This window comes from Cololabis saira, chromosome 3, assembly GCF_033807715.1.
Source record: "Cololabis saira isolate AMF1-May2022 chromosome 3, fColSai1.1, whole genome shotgun sequence".
NCBI classification, from domain to species: domain Eukaryota; kingdom Metazoa; phylum Chordata; class Actinopteri; order Beloniformes; family Belonidae; genus Cololabis; species Cololabis saira.
The window spans coordinates 35,241,854-35,262,578 of NC_084589.1; the positions used below are offsets into that span (position 1 = coordinate 35,241,854).

The 20,725-nt window shown below is 38.4% G+C and overlaps 2 protein-coding genes across 2 annotated transcripts in view; both read right to left on the bottom strand.

Annotated features, from left to right (window-relative positions):
• Positions 1-2,964, bottom strand: part of LOC133441119 (atrial natriuretic peptide-converting enzyme-like) — a 10,274-nt gene extending 7,310 nt beyond the window's left edge. Inside the window, exons 1-3 of the mRNA XM_061718511.1 lie at positions 2,565-2,964; positions 605-970; positions 1-216 (exon numbers count right to left, since the gene is read on the bottom strand). The exon at positions 1-216 is cut by the window's left edge and continues 147 nt beyond it. Coding sequence (XP_061574495.1) covers positions 1-216; positions 605-970; positions 2,565-2,957 — 975 coding nt within the window. The 5' untranslated portion in view covers positions 2,958-2,964. The remainder of the gene's footprint in view (positions 217-604; positions 971-2,564) is intronic.
• Positions 2,965-12,047: 9,083 nt separating this feature from the next.
• On the bottom strand, positions 12,048-19,514 carry mettl25b (methyltransferase like 25B). The gene is made up of 8 exons (XM_061718512.1): positions 19,213-19,514; positions 18,924-19,042; positions 16,776-16,992; positions 16,623-16,685; positions 16,350-16,487; positions 14,431-15,239; positions 12,469-12,653; positions 12,048-12,383 (listed from the first exon to the last, which is right to left on the bottom strand). The coding sequence occupies exons 1-8, from the start codon at positions 19,342-19,344 to the stop codon at positions 12,295-12,297; spliced, it is 1,752 nt and encodes a 583-aa protein (XP_061574496.1). The 5' UTR covers positions 19,345-19,514; the 3' UTR covers positions 12,048-12,294.
• Between the last annotated feature and the right edge of the window lie 1,211 nt (positions 19,515-20,725).

Sequence of the window (20,725 nt, forward strand, 5' to 3'; positions counted from 1 at the left end):
GGGGAGGTGGACGGAGCACAGGAACGGCTTCAAATGAGGGGAGCACTCGATTTGAATAAGTGGTAACCACTGTTTGTTTAGTGCCCGGTTCGCGTCCTCCTGGGTTCGGTGGCCAAGAATGCCGGGCAGGGCAGTTTCAGTGTAAGGCAGGTCTTTGCACATGGGAATGTTGATGGCTTGACATGTTGATGAAGATGTTTCACCAAAATGTGGGGACTGGGGAAATATAAACATAACTTAGCATAACAGTAATAAAGTTGTTGCTCCTGCATTATTCCTTTTTTAGTTTTGCTGCTACAGTATAGTGAACATTTGACAGCTGAGCTTATTCATTTATGGACACTTGTGGACAATTTTTGCCAATAACAGTAATACAAATTGCAACATGTGGTTTGAAATGTGTAAATAAGTTGGTGTGGAAAAAAAGAGCATGATGATGATCTGGATTCGTTTGTGATTTATTTTGCTTTAAGGTGTCATTAATTACAGAAACACTAATAGTCCAATCTCATTCTGTTGCTGCAACACTTTCTTTGGTGTTCCTTGTTTCTCTTCAAAAAGTCTGCACTCACATTCATGTCACAGTCAAACAGGAATCACTTACCTGCTCGCAGGACTCTGTGGTGTAATTGTCGCACTGTAGACTTTGAGGCCACTGAAAGCCAAACTTGTTCATTAAACCTTCACAGCCAGATCGTGCCTGCTCACAGAGGGTTCTGCAGGGAGATCGAGCTCTTCCTAAGACACATTTAGGGGTGTAGACTGAGCACAAGAAAGGCTTCAATTGGGGCGAGCAATCCACTTTAATAAGAGGGTAAAACTGATGTATCTCCAGGCCGACTTCTTCCTGAGTTTTGTGACCTAGACTATTTGGGAGGATGGTCTCGGTGTAAGGCAGATCTTGGCAGCCAGGGACAGTGATCGGCTGACATGTTGCAGAGCTGACTTGAATGTCAGGGGTGACTTGACCCTGCAGGAGCAGAGAATACAAAATCAGGGATATCTGGTATTTTCATGAATCCCCCCCCCTTATGGAATTATCCTTAGATGTGGTCTTGCTGAGAGTTAAGCAGTTGACGGTTGATTGTAAACAGTTATAGCATTTAAAAACACTAAAAACAGCAACCGGTACCTTTAACCCTTTATAGGGCGAGTAACCATATACGGTAATTTCCGTGGACATGAAAAACTACTTTCCCCACACTTCTCAGTGAGGTCTTGAAGTCATGTGAGTTAATCCTGCCAATCAGCACAGATCATGCTTTGTCACAGACAGTGTCATCATGGCATCTGACCAATCAGTAGTGCCCTGGAGGAGCGGGAACTTCACTGATTTTCAAGAAGGGGAAATTTCACATTTTTGCTCCTACTTTCTTCCACACAAAAGTTCATAAAGCTGAAACTAACCATGCTAAGTTGATGACACTCACACAGCATGCTTTTGAATGATGGTGCTAACTGATGAGATAAGTGTTGTTTGTGCAGAATTAGTGAAATCAGTGAAATAGTTAGCATGAATAATGGTGATCCCATATATGATCATACGCCCCTCTGTGGTAAAACTAGTGCAAGTGACTAAGGAACCTTTTATGGACATATGCCAGATACTCTAGTAAGCCATACTTTGTGTATTTTTTTACAAATACACCCCCTTATGGTCAAACTAGTTCAAGTGGCAGTGTCCTTTTGTAGACATATGCCCGGTGCATCTAGTAAGTCATACTTCGGGTGTTTTCGTTTTACAAATAGCGCATTATAAGGTAAGACAATATTGGATGTTGCATTGGATGTTGCCACAGATTTGTATAGCATAATATCAGTACCACCATTAATTCTAATGCTATTCTTCACTTCTTGTTCTGTGGCATGGTCAATGGCATGGTCAACCTGCCTGCTGCTGGTGGAGAGAGAGGGTCAGGAGGTGATTGGACTGACTGGACGAAATATATGGATGGAGAAAAAGAGAAGCCCTATAAGTCAAGTTATACCATTTATGGAGAAAAGTTCTAATATCTCTATGAAGAGAGTATCATAAATATTATGTTGTATGTGTTTTTTGTATTTTTATACATATCCAATTTATGGGTACAATTTCACCCACAATGGGCAAGTAACCATATATGGTAACTTCAGTGTTAGATACAATGTTACTCGCGATGGGCAAGGTCAACTTCTTTGACCTTGATTTGCATCAAGAATTAAAAAAAAAAGAAAAAAAGAAAAATGGAAAAATACTCTGGTAGTAGCCCCTAATAACACTCTAGGGTTGAAATTGTACATTTCCAAGTATTTAAATGAGTGCCCTATAAAGGGTTAAGGCTGTCTGATAGCAATTCTTGCTAGGATATTCACAAGCATTTCTTGGATGGAAGTAGTGAAGATTTACATGTATCATGCAACTAATTCTCAGGAAAAGAGAGCAACTTTCACTTTTTTTCCCATGCCAAATTAATTATTTGTAGACTTTCAAGAGGTCACATGGTCCATCCAACAAGTAAAAACAAACGCAGACAATCAAAAACATTTTTTTCCAAAACAACAGTTCATAATAGTCTCACACTAACCTGTACACAGTTGGACTCTGGTAAAGTTTCACAGCGGAGCTTCGATGGCCAGTACAAGCGTTTTGCCTTGAGTGTGGCCTCACAGTCTCTCTTGACCTTCTCACAGAGAGCTCTGCACGGTTTCACCCGGTTGTCATCCTCTGAGCTGCATTCAGGCACAACAACACGACACATGAGCGTCGCGATGAGCGGCGAACACGCCGTCTCCACCATCTGGCCAATTTGCTGCAGCTGGTAGCCTTGAACTCCATTCTGGTGGAGGGTTGTGGTGTATCCCAAACCTTGACAAAAGCTAGCTGTCACAGGCTTGCAGCTTGCCCTGTCATCTCTCCTGACTTGAGCCTGCTGAGGAGACACCAGCACAGACAAAACTATGAGGAACAAATGCTTCATGGCTGTCAGTGAGGGCACAAACACAGACTTTGGCAGTTTCACAGTTAGGTTGTTTGGTACCACCGTGTGTGATGCCCTATGTAGGAGGAGTATGAGTCTACGAATGAAGTTTCTACAAACAAGCTGCTGACTTGGAGCCACTGGGTAGGTCATGAAATAATAGGATGCTCAACACAAAAATGAGAGCCAAACTGATCCCAGAACAGGAGCCCAATTCTGAGAAATTCAATCCAAGAACACAACATCTGGTTGTGATTGTTGTATTTTATGAGTCACTAATGTGGGGGTGGCTGTGTTTCAAGTTGGCACTACAAACAGGATAGGACTCAGCAGAATAGAAATGAAGAGAGAAGAACCTGGGATGCTACATCGTGGTATCCTTTCGTTTTCAGAAAACTAGCAGATCATTTTGTGGCGGGGCAATTTGACAAGACAGTAGAATAAATTATCATGTTTTGCACCAAACATATAGTTGAATTTGGATAGATTTCAATATCAATTCTTCACTGTTCAGTTTGTCTGAATGTCTATTTCTGAGATGTAGTACTGTGCATCAGTGAACTAAGTCATACCTAAATTAATTACGGTAAGCAAATTTTCTGTGCAATATTTTTTGATATTTTTATGTAATTTATTTGTTTATACAGTCAATTTTCACTTTTTTGCACTGAAAAGGAGAAGCTCTCCAATCTCCTTGTACATTCAGTATAATGACAATAAAGGGCATTTGATTCTATTCTATTCTATTCTATTCTATTCTAACTAAAATGCTGCATGAGAAGTTACAGACAGGTAGAGTTACCTGTTCACAGGACTCTGTGAAAAAGGCTTTGCGCTTCCCCACAGATGAAGGAAGGAAGGAAAGAAGGGAGGGAAGGAAAAAGGAAAGAAGGGAGAAAAGAAGGAAGGAAGGAAAAAAAGAAGGAAGGAAGGAAGGAAGGAAGGAAGGAAGGAAGGAAGGAAGGAAGGAAGGAAGGAAGGAAGGAAGGAAGGAAGGAAGGAAGGAAGGAAGGAAGGAAGGAAGGAAGGAAGGAAGGAAGGAAGGAAGGAATATTTTTTGATAATTTTATGTAATTTATTTGTTTATACAGTCAATTTGCACTTTTTTGCACTGAAAAGGAAAAGCTCTGCAATCTCCTTGTACATTCAGTATAATGACAATAAAGGGCATTTGATTCTATTCTATTCTATTCCATTCTAACTAAAATGCTGCATGAGAAGCTACAGACAGGTAGAGTTACCTGTTCACAGGACTCTGTGAAAAAGGCTTTGTGCCTCCCCACAGATCGGCTGGGATCGTCCTGAGACACACCAGCCGAGACAGCGTAGACTGAGCACACGAAAGGGTTCAACCGAGAGCAGCACTCGATATCACTCAGGAAGAGGGTAATACTGATTTTATCTCCATGTTGATTTCCCCCTGAGCTTTATGGCCTAGACTATTTGGTAGGAGGGTCTCATTGTAATGCAGGTCTGGGCATAAGGGGACAGTCCTTGGCTGACATGCGTCAAGCAGGGCTGGAGTAGCAAGCATATCATCACAGACTTCCGGGGAGGCGCGACACCAGCATGGCTGCATAGTTTTGAGCTCCACTCAGCTTGACCTTACTTTCCCCTATATTACACCGAGATATGTTTTAAAATTCCAGTTTCGGACCCTTTTGATATATTAATCAACAACGTGAAAAAATATGCCAACCGACCAAAAAAACAAGCATATCATCACCCTGGAAGAGCAGTCAAAAAAAAGAAGTATATTTTCAGTTAAAATGTCCACTCAAAATAAAATGAATCACAAATACCCCGATGGGACACTGTGAGACTGAATTACACTGAAAGTCCAATTTTCACCAAAGAAATGACACTGTTAAGTCTACAGGATGTGTTCCAAAATATAATAAATGAACAGATTGGATTGATTTAATTGTCCTCGGAGAAGGCAGACAGGTGAAAAAACAGCGGACCTGGCTCTACTAAAGTTATCAACATTCCCCCAACTAAAACTCCTTTGTGAAATGGAGAAAATGTATATTTCAAATAAAACAGAAGTTCACCTTTCGGTCTGCCCTGCAATCCATCCATTTGAACTGTTTAGATCATTCTGTGAGCCCTGCTGAGAAAATCCCTTTCAGACTCTTGTACTATCTTCATTTATTTTCATGGTCATGACTTATGAAGTGAGGGAGGTTTCTGTGGTCCCTAAGGTCACCTTAGGACGCCTGTTACTGTTTGATAGATGTGCTGCCTCGGGTCCTACTTGTCAAACAGCATGACTTCTTCATCAGAGTAATGGCTTGAAAGCTTGTCCGTGAATGTCCTGCCCAGCTTAATCAAAGTGCCAAAGAATGCTACCCTGATATTTGGTGTGTAACCTCCAGTAATCTTCCACACAATCTGTGCTCATGATCCCAGCTTTCCATTTCAGAGGAACTGTGAGATCAATGAAGTGACATTCAGGCACATAAACCAAGACAGCCTGGCAGTTTCAGGTTTTCACCTGTCATCATGTTTTATTTCCTTAGTGCTGACATTCTTTCAGTAAAACAACGATAAGCATAAATAATCCTAAAATGTCCTTTTGTTATTTGAGAGCAAATATAAACACTTTCCACTATGCATGAATTAAAAGTGTCATAATGATATACTAACCTTTACACAGTTAGACGCTGGTAACGCTTCTTATTGGAGTCTTTTGGGTCGGTGTTCATCTTCTGAGCCTCAGCACTACGACATACTGTATGAGCTTTGCTACACAGGCCGTCTCCGCCATCTTCACGATCTGACCAATTTCTTTTAGATTGAAACTGTGAACTCTGGAGGGTTGTGTTGTATCTCCAAAAACATGCATGCTAGGTTAATTGATCATTCTAAATTGCCCGTAGGTGTGAGTGTGTCTGGTTGTTTGTGGGGGACTGCGGGTGGAAACTAGCATCTCTGCTAAACCCGGTGTATTCACACTGTTAATGTAGTGTGCATTAATATGCATTGTCCCGTCTAAATAAACTTTGAAATGCCCAAACCTTGACAAAAGCTGGCAGTTACTGGCTTGCAGCTTGTCCTGTAATTTCTCCTGCTGTGTGCCCGATGTAGAGACAGCAGCAGAGACAACACTACTGGGATCAAATGCTTCATAGCTCTCAATATCCCAAAGACTGTTCTTGATGGTTTCACAAAGCTGTAAGGTGGTTTGATACAACTGTGTGTGTGTTGCTTCATTTAGGAGGTGGAGTATGAAACCATACACTGAGGTTTTCAGGGTTTTTTTTTTCAAAATGGTCAGTGATTTAGGATCACTAATGGGGCCACATATCACTAAAACACTCCATAGCAGAGTCAAAAAGCCTAACAACAAGGAAATCCAATCCAAGGGAGCTTTTTAGCATGTGCATCTGGTTGTCATAAAGTGCTTCCTGGGGGGGAGAACATGTTTCACAACTGCTACCACAATATTGATGATCTCTACATGGAAAACATTTCAACATTGTTGGTACAATAACTAACTAGAAAAGAACAATGGCTCTTGATGTGTTTGAAATTGCACATCCATAATATAACATCATTTTAATTCACTGCTAATAAAATTGATCATCAAGAGGAACATGAATAACAGGAGTGCAAATTAAGGCTGGCACTCATTCTGAAACTTGCTTCCTTTCCAGAGAACATTGAACACTCACACTGAATCTGTTTCACAATAAAGGGTGAAAGGGTGTAGCAACTGAGCATGTAGCCTATGTAAATGAGTCTAAATGCTGTCTTGTTGTTTATATTGTACCGTTATTACACTACCAAAGACGGTTCTTTTCTGCAGCACTGTATCTTGCAGTCCAGAGCTATATTTGTATTGATTTCCTTTATGTAGCTCAGACACAGCAGTGGATCAAATAAAGCATGTTATATGAGTTAGAGCAGATCAGAGTTGATCTACACAGTTATTTATGCTCACAATGCAGCAATCTACCTTTGTACTTGGTGTGAACATAACAATCACAATCACAATCAGCTTTATTGGCCAGGTTTGCATACACAAACAAGGAATTGACTCTGGTTAATGTTTGCTCGCAAGTACAACATCCACCTAACATATAAGGATAACCTATAAACACAAGGAATAAATACAATTTAAAAATAAATAAAGACAAAACAAAACAAAAGAAAAAAAAAGAAGTAGTAGAAGCATGACAAGGAAAATACAGTACTGTTCTACTATTGCGATCTGTGTTAACCCAATGGATAGTTACATTTGTGGAGAGCTGTGTGTCAGAGTATGGTGGAGGTTATGACACAAGTTTCAATCTTACGATGGACATATTGTACATTGTTGGTTCCACTTATATTATAAACTATGTTTAAATGTTTGCACATACGTTGAATCTACTGTAAGCAGGTGTTTTTGTAGCAATACCACATCTGACCACATGGATAATTGTAGATTTGATCAGTTGAATAAAGAACCACTGACAATGCAGCGCTTATGAGTGGGGATGGTCCAACATGTCTCTCAAGAAGTGTCCTTTCATGATGTCTTACACCAGAGGCAGAAACACGACATTTCTTTTATATGATGCCCCCATGTGGCCTGGCGTGATATTGCTATATAGCATGGCTTTAAATCAACTCTTAAGAGAAAGACTTACAAAGAGGACACACTTTGGGGTAAGTTTATCATCAATGTGCTTTTCATCACATGTTGAAGCTCATGAGCTGTGAATGCCAATGTTTGGGATGAAAAACCTACAGTTGTTTGCATCACAGATACAATTGAAGGACACAAAGTTAATAAAACCTTTGGGCTAGCATGAATTCTGCATGATTATACATATATCCTGTAATCCTGAAAATAATATATTTGTTTAATAATGAATTATAATAAATTAACATGTTGTTATAGGTAGATGTACTTTTTTGCAAAATGTACCCAACTATTTTGATTATCCTTCCCTTGTAACTAATTCTCAAACTAACTAAACTGTTACTCTAATCTCAGTGTCCTTGTGTATACATTACTCTGAATTTAACCATTTATCAACAATGTTATTTATGGCTAATAACTTATTTATAACTTAGTATAATTTCAAACATTCTGAAATTGCAAAACGGTTTATCTCTGCACAAAGCGAAACTAAATCCCCAAGCAGAAGATTTAACACAAGACAGCTGTGTTTTTTTGCATATATTATTTTTTACGTTTACATAAGACTGTTCTGTTATGTGTGGTAAATGTGCCTTCAGTGTTACAAGGTTTTCAAAATTGTATTGAACTCAGGAGTCTGTGGAGCATTTCAGTACCCTGGAAATGTTTTGTAACCAACTGAAAAATAATTCAACACTGAACATGTTGTTTTGTTGTCTCTGATTAGCAGCATTCGGTCCAAAGAATCCACAGCCTGGTGAGCAGCACTTGGTTATGAGATTTTTGTGCAAAGCATTGGCTGGTAACTGGTAGCAGAGAGCTGATACAAACAAGGTTGAAACAGCATGTCTCTTGATATTGTATTTATGGCCTAGCCCCGTATAGTATCATGTTTTATTTAATGGTAAAGAGAAAATGAGTGTGATGATCAGTTTCCGCAATGAAAAAAAGATAATTTTAGATATAAGTATGTGGAATTTATGAATTTAATGACTTTAGAGAATGTTCAGTTGCTGCACACAAATCCTACTGTTATATAAGTCTGGAGGAAGTACTTTTCCTTTTAAGATTTGTAGTATTTTTGCATTTAAGTGGTTAACTATTGTGTGTAACATGTATTCTGAGTATTTGTGTTCCTCCACAACCTCCTCCTCCATTGCAGGGGGAGGCTTGCAAGGGCTTCCTCTCATTGGGTATGGAAGGACACTAAAAGAAAAAAAAGAAAGAAAAACAACTTAATCAGGAGCTTCCTTCACCAAATACCATTCAATTCCCCCCAACTCCCACTTTTCAAAAATCAAAACCGGCATTTTTTCAGTGTTTTCATCAATACAGGCTCCAGATCAGATCAGATCCTGACTGGCACACACTCAGGTTCTGCTTCCACTTCTATCCCCGGGTCCTCTTTGCTCCTGCCGTAGTAGTGAGTAAAGGAGTCAATGTAAAAATGATGAGTGACACAACATTATAATGTGGGCCATTGATGTGTTTATGTAACGTGTGTGTGAGTAGAAACTGTCGTCCCCAGTGAACCTAAAGGGCCTTATTTAGGAAATGTTACATGTTTGGATTAGCAATCTACTTGGATTCGAGTCTTTTATTTTTTCACAAGAACCACATGTTCTGCAACATAATACTCAGTTTAAAATACTTTATTGAAAGGACCATAATTGGAACCATATTATCAGAGAAGAGTATAGAGCACAGTTTGCTGCACATCATCTGAAAGTCCTACCACGGTGAGATTGCTCAGTTCTGTAAAAAGAACCTCTTTATACCTTGTCTAAGCAGAGAGAGAGAAACGTATGTGTGAATGTAAGAAAAGACAGCTGAATAACTGAAGGTGTAGCTACTGTTTTTCACCACTGGTCCTCCGGACTGCACTGCATGTTTCCGGTGATTCCCTGCTCCAACACCCCAGGCTCAGATTCAGGGCTCATTAACAGACATGTGCACACTGTCATGACAAGCATGATTAAGTCATCCATGTGTGTGATTCAGGTGTGCCGGAGCATGATAATGATGGGCAAAGTGAGGGTTTGAAACACTGAGACTCTTTCAAAGCTTTGAAACAATTCAAAACCCACTTTAACAGTGACATCTACAGGCCACATCCCAGGACAGCATGTTCCTGAGTTCATGTCCTCAGGACCGAGGAGGCTCTGGCTGCAGACTGTGCAGAAGAGGAGCTTCAATCATGACTGGACACATGTGACCTGCACTCTAGACCAGTGATTCTTAACCATAGGGCCGCGGCCCACACTTGGGCCGCGAGCGCCATCTAGTGGGCCGCCAAAAAAATTTCAGTTTTGTACGTTTGGGCCGCGAAGGCCGCGGGACTGCATAGCAACTCCCAACCAAATGAGGAGAAGAAGACACTCAGCTAGCTGTACGTGTAATAGTAAGAGAAATGGTGTGTCTTTACCATGGATGTATTGGTCTTTACAGAGAAAATCCTTCATTTTGCACAGAGTAGGTTTAGATCCGCCAGGATTAGGGATCGATTAATTGGGTCTGCGCCCAGAGCGAGCGAGCACGGCGTGCTCATTTATCCCGGCGCGTCCCCGCGGCCGGGGAGGTCGGTGCCGCTCGGGCGGTGGGCTCCGTCGTTACTGCTGAAGGATGGTAGATGTAGATGCGTGGGCTGTCGTGTCTGCTGGACTGGACTGTTCGGGCTTTCGAAAAAGCATCGGAAAGTAACTGCTGCAGCGCGACCAGAGAGCTGCGGTGCGGGCTGTGCCCGTCGCAGCTGATCAGGCTCCGATGAAACCCGACACACTGAGTCCTGACAACTTATTAATGTAAATAACTTAAAGTAAAATCAAACTAAGTTTTGTCCTCGCTGTATTTTTAAATATGCAACCCGGAATGGACAAATTCATCCTGTTCAGTTTTCCCACTGGGACAAAACCAGTGTCTCATACGTTCAGAGACCGTGGCGTCACTGAAACAAAACACAAAGTTTTTCATCAAACATATCCGCTCAAGTCTGAACTGAAGTCACAGAAAATAAGCTGAGCATCTTAAAACACCCATGTTTGGGTCCAGATACAGCTGTGAGGCAGCTTTCTCCACAATGAACATAATTAAAACTAAATATCGTTTCAGGCTCATCAATGAGCACCTCCACATGCATATGAGAACCTGAACCTGAACCTTAAATTGTTAAGATGTGTTTATATTAATTTAGTATAAAAATGTGTTGAGACAATTAACAAAGAAAAGGGGAAATTCAAACTGCTGGTAGAGAAATAAAATAAGATAGCATTTGAAAAATAAAATAAAATCTACTTTATTTTTAAGAGAAAAAAATATGTTTAATTCAAGTTAAACATGTTAATTGGCAAATATGTACTTTTTTTAATATAACAGTCAGATGCAGATGTTGATACAACTATGAGGCTACTTGAATATATACACACACACACACACACACACACACATATATATATATATATATATGTATATGTATATATATATATATATATATATATATATATATATATATATATATATATATATATATATATATATATTATGATGTTCTGGACCTTCGCTTGAGTAAATTTTCTCTAAATGGACCTCTTACCCCTGCTATACAGTGTTTATATTTAATGGGCCCCGGGCCACTCTGTACTGAAAAAATTGGGCCCCAAGGTCAGAAAGGTTAAGAACCCCTGCTCTAGACCACAAAAATGTCACCTCCAGTTGATAGTGCATCATGCCCTGACATGTTACCCTAACCCTGACCACTGGAGAGCAGATGCCACATGTTTCCAGTCTGCAGTGGCTCTCAACTATTATTAGATGTGTTGTTATAGTCTAATGTCTACGGAAGAGTATTAGGGCCATGCAGGAGAAACATATTTGAGAGGGGAAGATTTTTTTTTATTGTGCACTTCGAGAAAAAAGTCAAAATGTCGAGTTAATGTTGAAATACAGTTTAGAGGAAAAAGTCGAAAAGTCAGGAATAATGTTGAAATACTATTTCAAGAAAAAAGTTGAAATGTCGAGAAAAAAGTCGAAATGTCGCCTTTTTTCTCAAAATGTCGCCTTTTTTCTCAAAATTTAAACTTTTTTCCCCAACATTTCGACTTTTTTCTCGACATTTCGACTTTTTTCTCGAAATTTTACTTCAACATTTATCTCGACATTTCGACTTTTTTCTCGACAATTCGACTTTTTTCTCGAAGTACATAATGAAAAAAATCTTCCTCCTATCCAATATTATTTTTATTTTTCTCCTGCCTGGCCCTAATACTCTTCCGTAAATGTCATATTTGATCTAGCGTATGAAAAAAAGAAAACACCACAAACACATGTTAAAAAGTTCAGACTCTGTTGTACAACAAAAGACAAAAAAACATGCGGCTGTATCTGCCATTAAATCCAAAGTTTTATTTACTTTGAGATTAAGAAGCAGAGTATAAAAACATGATAGACCTGAAAAAGCTCCAATAAAATAACAGATGTGATGAACTAAAATAAAACGTAAGAAAACAAAATCACAAATGTCATACGTGTGTAAACAAATGCTAAATCATGTAATAAAACTCCACAAATACATGATCATCATATAAAATATATGTCTGTCGCCAAGATGATATGCTAAAGCAAGCAAACGTAAACATTAACTTAATGTAACATCTCTAAAAACTATTCAAATAGTGAAAAATTGTGAGTTTCTGTCTACTTTTTTTGTTCTCATGGTCCATTTGGTTTCAGAGCTACCAGCACCAGGTTTCTGGGAGAAAGGGTCGGATTGAAGAGAGGAACCATCTGACTGTCGACACCTGCAGAGACGGAATTGTATTTTAGAAGGATAAAAATCACACAACAAAAATAAGAGCATCTGTGTCACAAACTCCACCAACGGACCGTTCTCCTGCAGGTAGATCATCCTGTCCAGCAGCACCAGCGTCTCCACCACAGGAGCCAGCAGCAGGGCCAGGCTGAAGTACACCACCACCCTGTTCTGCTGGTTCAGCATGGCCTGCACTCGGTCTAGGTCCAGGGGCAGGTCCGGAGGCAGCCCGACCCGGGGCAGGCCCAGCCGGGCATATCTGAGAGAGAGGACACAACCATTTAATAAAACAGCATATGACAAAAAGTGAAAGTATCTGACACTAGCATCCTCAGATGATCAAGAAGTTGAGGGGAAAAAAAATAACCCAGTCATTAGGCCTGTGTTGAAAAAATCGATTTTCCGATTCTAAATCGATTCTCATATTAATTCCTAAAAATCGATTCTTATGTCTAAAGATCGATTTTTTTTTTTTTTCCATCATTACATTTTCGCCCGGTGAACTTTAATCCCAGTAGTCGGACACACAGTTTGTCATGACACTGAAAAATGCCAGGTGCTTCATGGCAATATGTGCACGGTGAGAGAATAAATTAGACAAGCTAAAATGATTTGTTCACTGCATGAACTGTTGCAATTTCTTTCTTTTTTTTCACTTTAAATGGATATTGAAAGGCCTGTTTGAGTTATTTATTTCTTAGTTATTTCACAATAATTATTGTGAAATTATTATTTTACAGTCATATAATTCAGGCAACAGCTCAAAAAACATTTTAAATAACACTAAGCCAAATCAATATCGAATCGGATCGAATCGAATCGTGATAATCGATTCTGAATCTTAAGAATCGGAATCGAATCGATTCTTGACATTTGAATCGATACCCAGCCCTAACAGTCATGCTGTTAGCCGGACTTCACCTATTTGTTTTCATCATAACCTTTTCCTGGAGAATCATTCAAACCCACTTATGCTGCACATTCCCATCCTCGTTGACCCTCCTCAGGGTCTGACATGATGTTTACCGACACATTTTTGGCCAACTGAGAGAAGATTTACCACACGATGGCCCAGGGCTGGGCGATATATCGAGATTTTAATATATATCGATATATTTTCAAACACGATATGGTACGAGACAATATAGTTTATATCGATATCGCTTATTTTGCGACAAATTGACAGTACATCAACGCTGACCCCACTAGGGGAGTTTTTACCTGCCATTGTTTATGTAATAACTGCTCGGGGGTCATGTTCATGTTCTGGGTCTCTGTAAAGCGTCTAGAGACAACTCTGTTGTATTAGACGCTATATAAATAAAATTGAATTGAATTGAATTGAACCCCTCGCACTGGCAAAAAACTACCTTTGTGTGCTGAAACCTGACAGTGTTGACAGGTTAGTTTTCCTGGCACAAAATCTGTAAAATGTGTGGACTTGTTGTAATTATTTGAGAATTGCTCAAAGAGATGCAATATCTGTTTACATGTTTTATTTGAGATTTGCACAAATGTTTTGTTATTTGCACAACTGTCAACCTCAGTGGAAAAGTCTTCCTGTTACTGTCTACATTGTATTAATTGCACAGTGTATTTTAATTTAATTGTTATGCAGGAAAGGGATATTTGTTTTATTTTATTCAAGAAGCATTTTTATTCTATATATGCAGGCAGTTTATTTTTGTTTCATTTGTTTTATACATTTTGATATTGTGCAGACCTCTGTTAATAAAGGTACCTGTGAGACATTTGCCACGTGGCTTTGTATTAAAACTTTTTTTTTTTTAAAGGGTTTGCCTCAGAAAAAAATTAAGCTAACAGAGATGCTATGCTATAATGCTTTGGGGGAAACCCCAATTATGTCACAGAAAATATATCGATATACATCGAGTATCGCCATTCAGCTAGAAAATATCGAGATATGACTCTTGGTCCATATGGCCCAGCCCTACGATGGCCACAACTGAATGCACAATGCACGTGTTGAAATTAAAAACTCGTATAAATGTCTACAGGAAACAGCGTTCACTCACTCATTAAAAGATAATCGGTGGGATTTCTTTATGGTCTGGATTCCTGCCCTGCGCAGATCTGGCCTTGCATCCCTGATGAAGGTCTCCAGCGTTGCCCGGTAACAGTGCGACCTGAGCAACGGGCTTCCCTCTCGGAGCCTCTGCACGTAGTCCTCCACGGCGTGACACGCCGCCTCTCGGGCCTTGTAGGACAGCTGGTGTCCCGGCAGTCCCTTCACCCAGGAGCTCATTGGGTAGCCGAACGCGGAGGGAAGCGTTTCCGCTCTGTGTGTGAGCGGATTGGGAGGTGTGACCAGTCCTGGAGGGGTGGGGTTTTCCTCGGTGGAGATCTTCATGTAGCAACAGGCCACAGAGGTGATGCCCCGAACATGAGGGCAGGTAACGAAGTGACGGAGAAGTGTGGCGCTGAGGTCCCCGCAGGCATGGAGACCAGTCAGAACAAAGTCTGGAGAGCTCCTTACGCTGGTTTGCTCAGGATGTACACCCTCCTCAGAGTCACCCGTAGCGCCTGAGCAACAGTTGTCAGTGAAAAGCTCCTCATCAGACTCGTCCTTGTTGGAGTTTTGTGAGCGATCCGGATGCTGCGTGGACCTCAGAGATGGTGAGGTCTGAGCTGCGTGGGAGTTTCTCTGCTCATCTTCACTCCGCAGTCTCTTTTTACTGACTCTAAATGGAGTTGGGGGACCATCGCTGATACAATCTGCAGCTCTAAGCTGATGGATGAAAGTTTCCCATGATGCACTGGGGTTTACCCAACCGGCCACATGGTGGGGGACGGGATGGGATAAAGGAAGCTGAGAAGAACCGACCTAAAATGGAAACATGTTCATTAATATTTATATTAAAACATTTATATTATTATATCAATGTCTATCTTTATCGCCATACATGGCCAGTGAAACAGATTCAAAATATTACTTAAAATACACAATAATCAACATTTTTATAAATAAAATGTATCAAATATAATTTAAATGAAATAAAACATTGGCTGAATAAATCATGCAATATCCTCCCGTCACTGCAGGTTTTTTTTTTGTGGTGAGAAAGAGAACATTAGATCTAAAAGAAGAGTTAATACTAGGTTGACACACACAAAACAAAAACGTTCAATAGATGAGAGAACAAACGTCTATTTGCTTGTCCGTTACCAGGTCATATAAAGCAGCGGGGGACAGTCCTGGTCCTCGAGGGTCAGACATGTTTCCCAGCTTCAAAACAGCCTGATACGAATGACTGTGTCATTAACAGAGTTGTGTTGATCCTGATTATATGCTGAAGATGACCATTCATTTGAATTTAGTTTAGTTTAGTTTAGTTTTATTTAGCACATAACATAAAAAAATAACATTACACAAATAAGTTCAGTTAAAAGAAACTGTGCAGGGAGGAGCGAGCAAGCCAGTAGGCTTATGAGGAGCCCCCACCTAATAACATTTAACAAAATACTTATGATACAAAATCATAAAAAATAAAAATAAATCATAAAAATTGCATGTAGAACATGAATGAAAATAAAATAATAAAAAAAATAATTAAAAAAAGAAGATAAAAAAATTACTATTATTATTGAATCAGGTGTGTTAAAGCAGGGAACATCTAAAACATGAAGGACACCGGCCCACGAGGCCCAGGATTGCCCACCCCTGTCCTAAAAGGTGGTGAGTTATTGTTTCGACTTTGAATCTTCTGCCCTCAAGTGGCCACAACCAGCAACTGCAAATTTAATAATTCAATACTTTTCTCATACTAAACAATTAACTTTTTTTAAACATATATATCTACAGATGCTACTCTTACCTTGCCACCCTTTGCAGTTTTATTTAAAATATATAATTCAGTCATAAGTTTAACTTATAAGAATAAGCTTAAGAGGCCAGCTGAAAATATTACTTTTTTTAAAAAAACTAAATACCAACCTTTTTCTGCCTCTCTTTATCCAAAGCACACACCAACTCTCCATCAAATTTGGATGCCATAGCAACCAGCGCATGATCCGCCTCAATGGCAGTCACAGACAGTCCGAGCCCGAAGGACAAGAATCGAGTCAGATGACCCTGTTTAGAGCAAAATGTTGGACAGAATGCAGTTTTAACGTGTGATGATTTATGGGTTATAATTATATTAAACAGAGGAGCTCAGGGATGCAACACCTCCACGAAATAGTAAATATTGTATCTGGTGAAAAATACCTGGCCAGAGCCCACATCCACCACTCTCTTACAGTCAGTCAGGTCACAAAGTTTTTTTACCAGCTGGATGAAAAAAACAAACAGTGTTACCAGAAAAACAGCAAGAAAAAAAATGTATAAGACAGGGACCCCAACAAACGAGAATTGATGTACCATTCCAAGCTTTCGGATCTCATGCTGTTTCTTGGGCTTGACGTGTTTCCTGAATATGTGTCCCAGGAGAGCGCTCTGACTGTGGTTTTCCAGGAACTCCCCCGGCCTCACCGCCCCGGCTACCCCGGCTCTGTCCCGGCTCAGCTCTCTGGGAAAGGCCAGGGCGTGAGCCGTGGCACGGAAAGCCAAGAGAGACAGAGGCCACACCGAAGGATACCTGGAATGAAAAGACTCTAGTTAGTATTTCCTCACTCTTCCTTATTCACTTTGTTACACTATTCATTTCCTACCAAAATCCAAAATGTTATGTTTTTTTAAGATGATACCAAAATCTGTGTACTATATAACTGAATCTATAAGTAAAATCAGTGTCTATTTCCACCAGAGTCCTTACAAACACCAGGAAACTGGACCATATCACACCGGTCATGAAATCTCTACACTGGCTTCCAGTGACTTAAAGGATAGAGTTTAAAATGTTCCTGCTGGTCTACAAAGCACTGAATCGTCTTGGACCAAAATACATGCTTGATCTGTTAGTTCCTATGAAGCTCCCAGACCCCTGAGGTTCATTTGGATCTGGTTTGTTGTGTTTCCCAAGAACCAGAACCAAGCAAGGTGAGGCAGCGTTCAGTTATTCTGCTCCTCACCGGTGGAACAAACTTCCTGTAGACCTGAGGTCTGCTCCAACTGTCAGCTCCTTTAAATCAGGGCTAAAAACATTACTGTTTACTGAAACTACTCTTACATTAAATACTTACCTGCTGTACTCTACTGCCCTTATTTTTAACAACTTGTTATCTTTATTATTTTACCCTCTTTCTTATCATTTGATCTCATTTATTTGGTTTTAAGCGTACTCTTAAATTAAATACTTTCTGAAAACCGCGAATGAGATGTGTACCTGCTGTACTCTACAGCAACTTGTGCTTTTTATTATTTTACCTTCTTTTCTCATAATTTTATTTAATTTTATTTGTTATTTATTGTCTAATTATGTCTTGCCGCTATTAATGTTGATGTAAAGCACTTTGAATTACCTTGTGTTGAATTGTGCTATATAAATAAACTTGCCTTGCCTATAGCCTAATACTATATGTTTACATATAAAAACCTAAAATATTGCATGTGCCCAATGAATTTCAACAACTTTTTGGCAGGAATATATTAAAACTGTGGTTATTTGCTACCATATATACGGAAACACATTTTTACTTTACAGCATTCATGCATGAGGGTAAGTGGGATGCCATGATAGGCTATCATTTCTGTAAAGTGTCCTTTGCATGTTCTAACTTTTTTTCGTCCACTGATATTTCTTTTTTTTTATATATATGTTTTTATTGGCAGATTGTTTCCACAATACAGAGCAAAACAGATGAATATACCCTTTTTTTCCCCTCCCTCTCCCCATCCCTCCCCCAACAGTTATCGTCATTAATTTTCCTTTGGGAATAGCAAAATAATAAAAATAAAAAATAAAATAAATAATACTAATAAAAATTAAAAAAAATAAATAAATAAATAAAAATAAAAAGATAGTAATATAGTGACATAACAAAAAAGTAGTAGTAGTGCAATGAATGTAAACTTAAATAAGAAAATAAAATGAAAATAAAACGAAATGGGTTATCTAGAGATTAATAATTATTTCTTAGATCAATAATTAGCAATTCCAGTAGTAGTCACAAGTTATACTAGTAAACACTTGAGTCGGAATGTTGTCATACATCACCCCCAGAGTTATATACCAATGTATAAGTAATTAGGATGTTACTATTTTTAGGGATAGAAAAACAACAAACAACAAGAAACAAAGACATCAGCTCAGTCCTTTGGAAGTACTCTTCAAAATAAGCAATAAATGGTTGCCAGCTCGAGAAGAACCTTTCTAATAAACCTCTAATTGTAAACTTTCTTTTTTCCAATTTTAAGAAATCCATAATATCTTTGAGCCATAAGGTAGTAGAAGGAGGCTTTGGGGATTTCCACCCCAACAATATTCTACGTCTTGCTATCAGTGTGGTAAATGCTACCATTCACTGATATTTCTTAATGTTTGTTTGTTTGATTGCTTTTTTAAATAGATGTTGGTAACCTAACGTTAAGCATCTGTGAATGTCGTGATTGGTTCAATGTAAGAAATACCTCCGGTCTTCAAGAGCAGCATCCAATAACAGGTCTGCAGTCTGTGGAGGTGACAGGTCCTGCAGCACAGGCTGCCAGCTGGGGGGTAATGTGTGCCACAGATCCTCGGAGAAAAACTCCTAATCAGGGAATAAATAAATAAAAATGCATGTTTATTCCCACGTTTTCATGTAATGTAATTTCATGATGTGAAGATCGACAAGGAGGGTACAGACTGCAACAACGAATATAAGAGTTATAAACAACAAAAAGAACCATCTGCAAACCGTAAGAACAAGTCTATACGTACAATAATGTATGAGTCTGTCAGGTAGCTGTACTGGGACACAAAGGTCGTGAGACTTTTTGCCAGATGTTTCTGTTGCTCTGCAGAGAAAGTTGGAGTGCACATCTCCACATGCTGTGCTGCTAATGCTAACATGTGTTACCTATTTAAAACTAAGTCATAGTTCCTATGGATGTAGAAAAAAAAATTATAAAATACCGGTACGATTTGCAACTCGTTCTGCAATATGCATATATAAAAATGTAAGGAAGGTCTAAATTAAGAAAATGCTGGTTGCTATTTACTTTAGCTTCCTGCAACTTTCACGTGTATAACACGGCTGCGTTCATGACTTCCTCGTAATTTTTGGTTTTAATCCGATGAGCTAGTATTTACGGGGTGACATGTATCAGATTTGGATGTGTTATATAAGATTTTGCCTGAATGAATGAATGAATGAATGAATGAATGAATGAATGAATGAATGAATGAATGAATGCATTTTTATTTCGAACATGTATAAAAATTTAAAATAAACAGTAACATCTTCATATTCACATATGTTCGAAAAAAGTACTAGGAAGAAGTATACACCTTTTCCTAGTTCCTACCCCTTTATAACTATGAATTTACATTATTGTTAATATTATATCTACACAATATCCATATAAATATAGTCTATATAAATACTACGTAAACATGCCTATTACTACATAATTATATAGTAATATAAGTATATAAGTATATAGAAAATATAAATATTACATACATATTATATCAATATATAGAAAATACAAATATTATATAAATCTATATAAATATACACTATATAAACTACATAAATATCCCTATAAATATATATATATATATATATATGTTACATACCTAATAAATATATTACATATATTACATAATTATAACTATTCCTCTCAACATATACTACATAAATATCCACATAAATATCTAAACATATTTTAAGCAAGTATAATATACCCTTTTCCCTATTTTATTGCCTGAATGTATGGATGCTTCATGTCGTCTGTATTTTTAGTATTTTCTGTCATATAGCTTATTAATCATTTGAACTGTTTTTGTCTTTAGTGAATTTGAATTTCTAATATTGGTGCATTCATAACATATCTCGTTTCTGTGCACATATACTGTAAATACGTAAAGGAAAAATTAAGTTTTAACTTTGTTTTTAAATATACATAAATATACAAAAAAGCTAACGAGATCGATTGAAATTGATTGATTGATTGTTTGATTGAAATCTTTATTTTGAGCATACATTAAACAAAAAAACAACAAAAAAAGAATATAAATAAACAGTCATTAAACAAAATCAAAGGGAAATAAACCTTCACGCCCGAAAAGGAGTAGGAGGAAGTACAACACTTATGAGGTCCTACCCCTTGTTTCTATTTAAATTTTGCTTGAAAATAAAAATAAGAAAAAAATATAACAGCAAGCTTTACTATTTTATCAAAAAAAATTATACCTGTTATTACCTTATGAAAATAGTACAGCACTACAT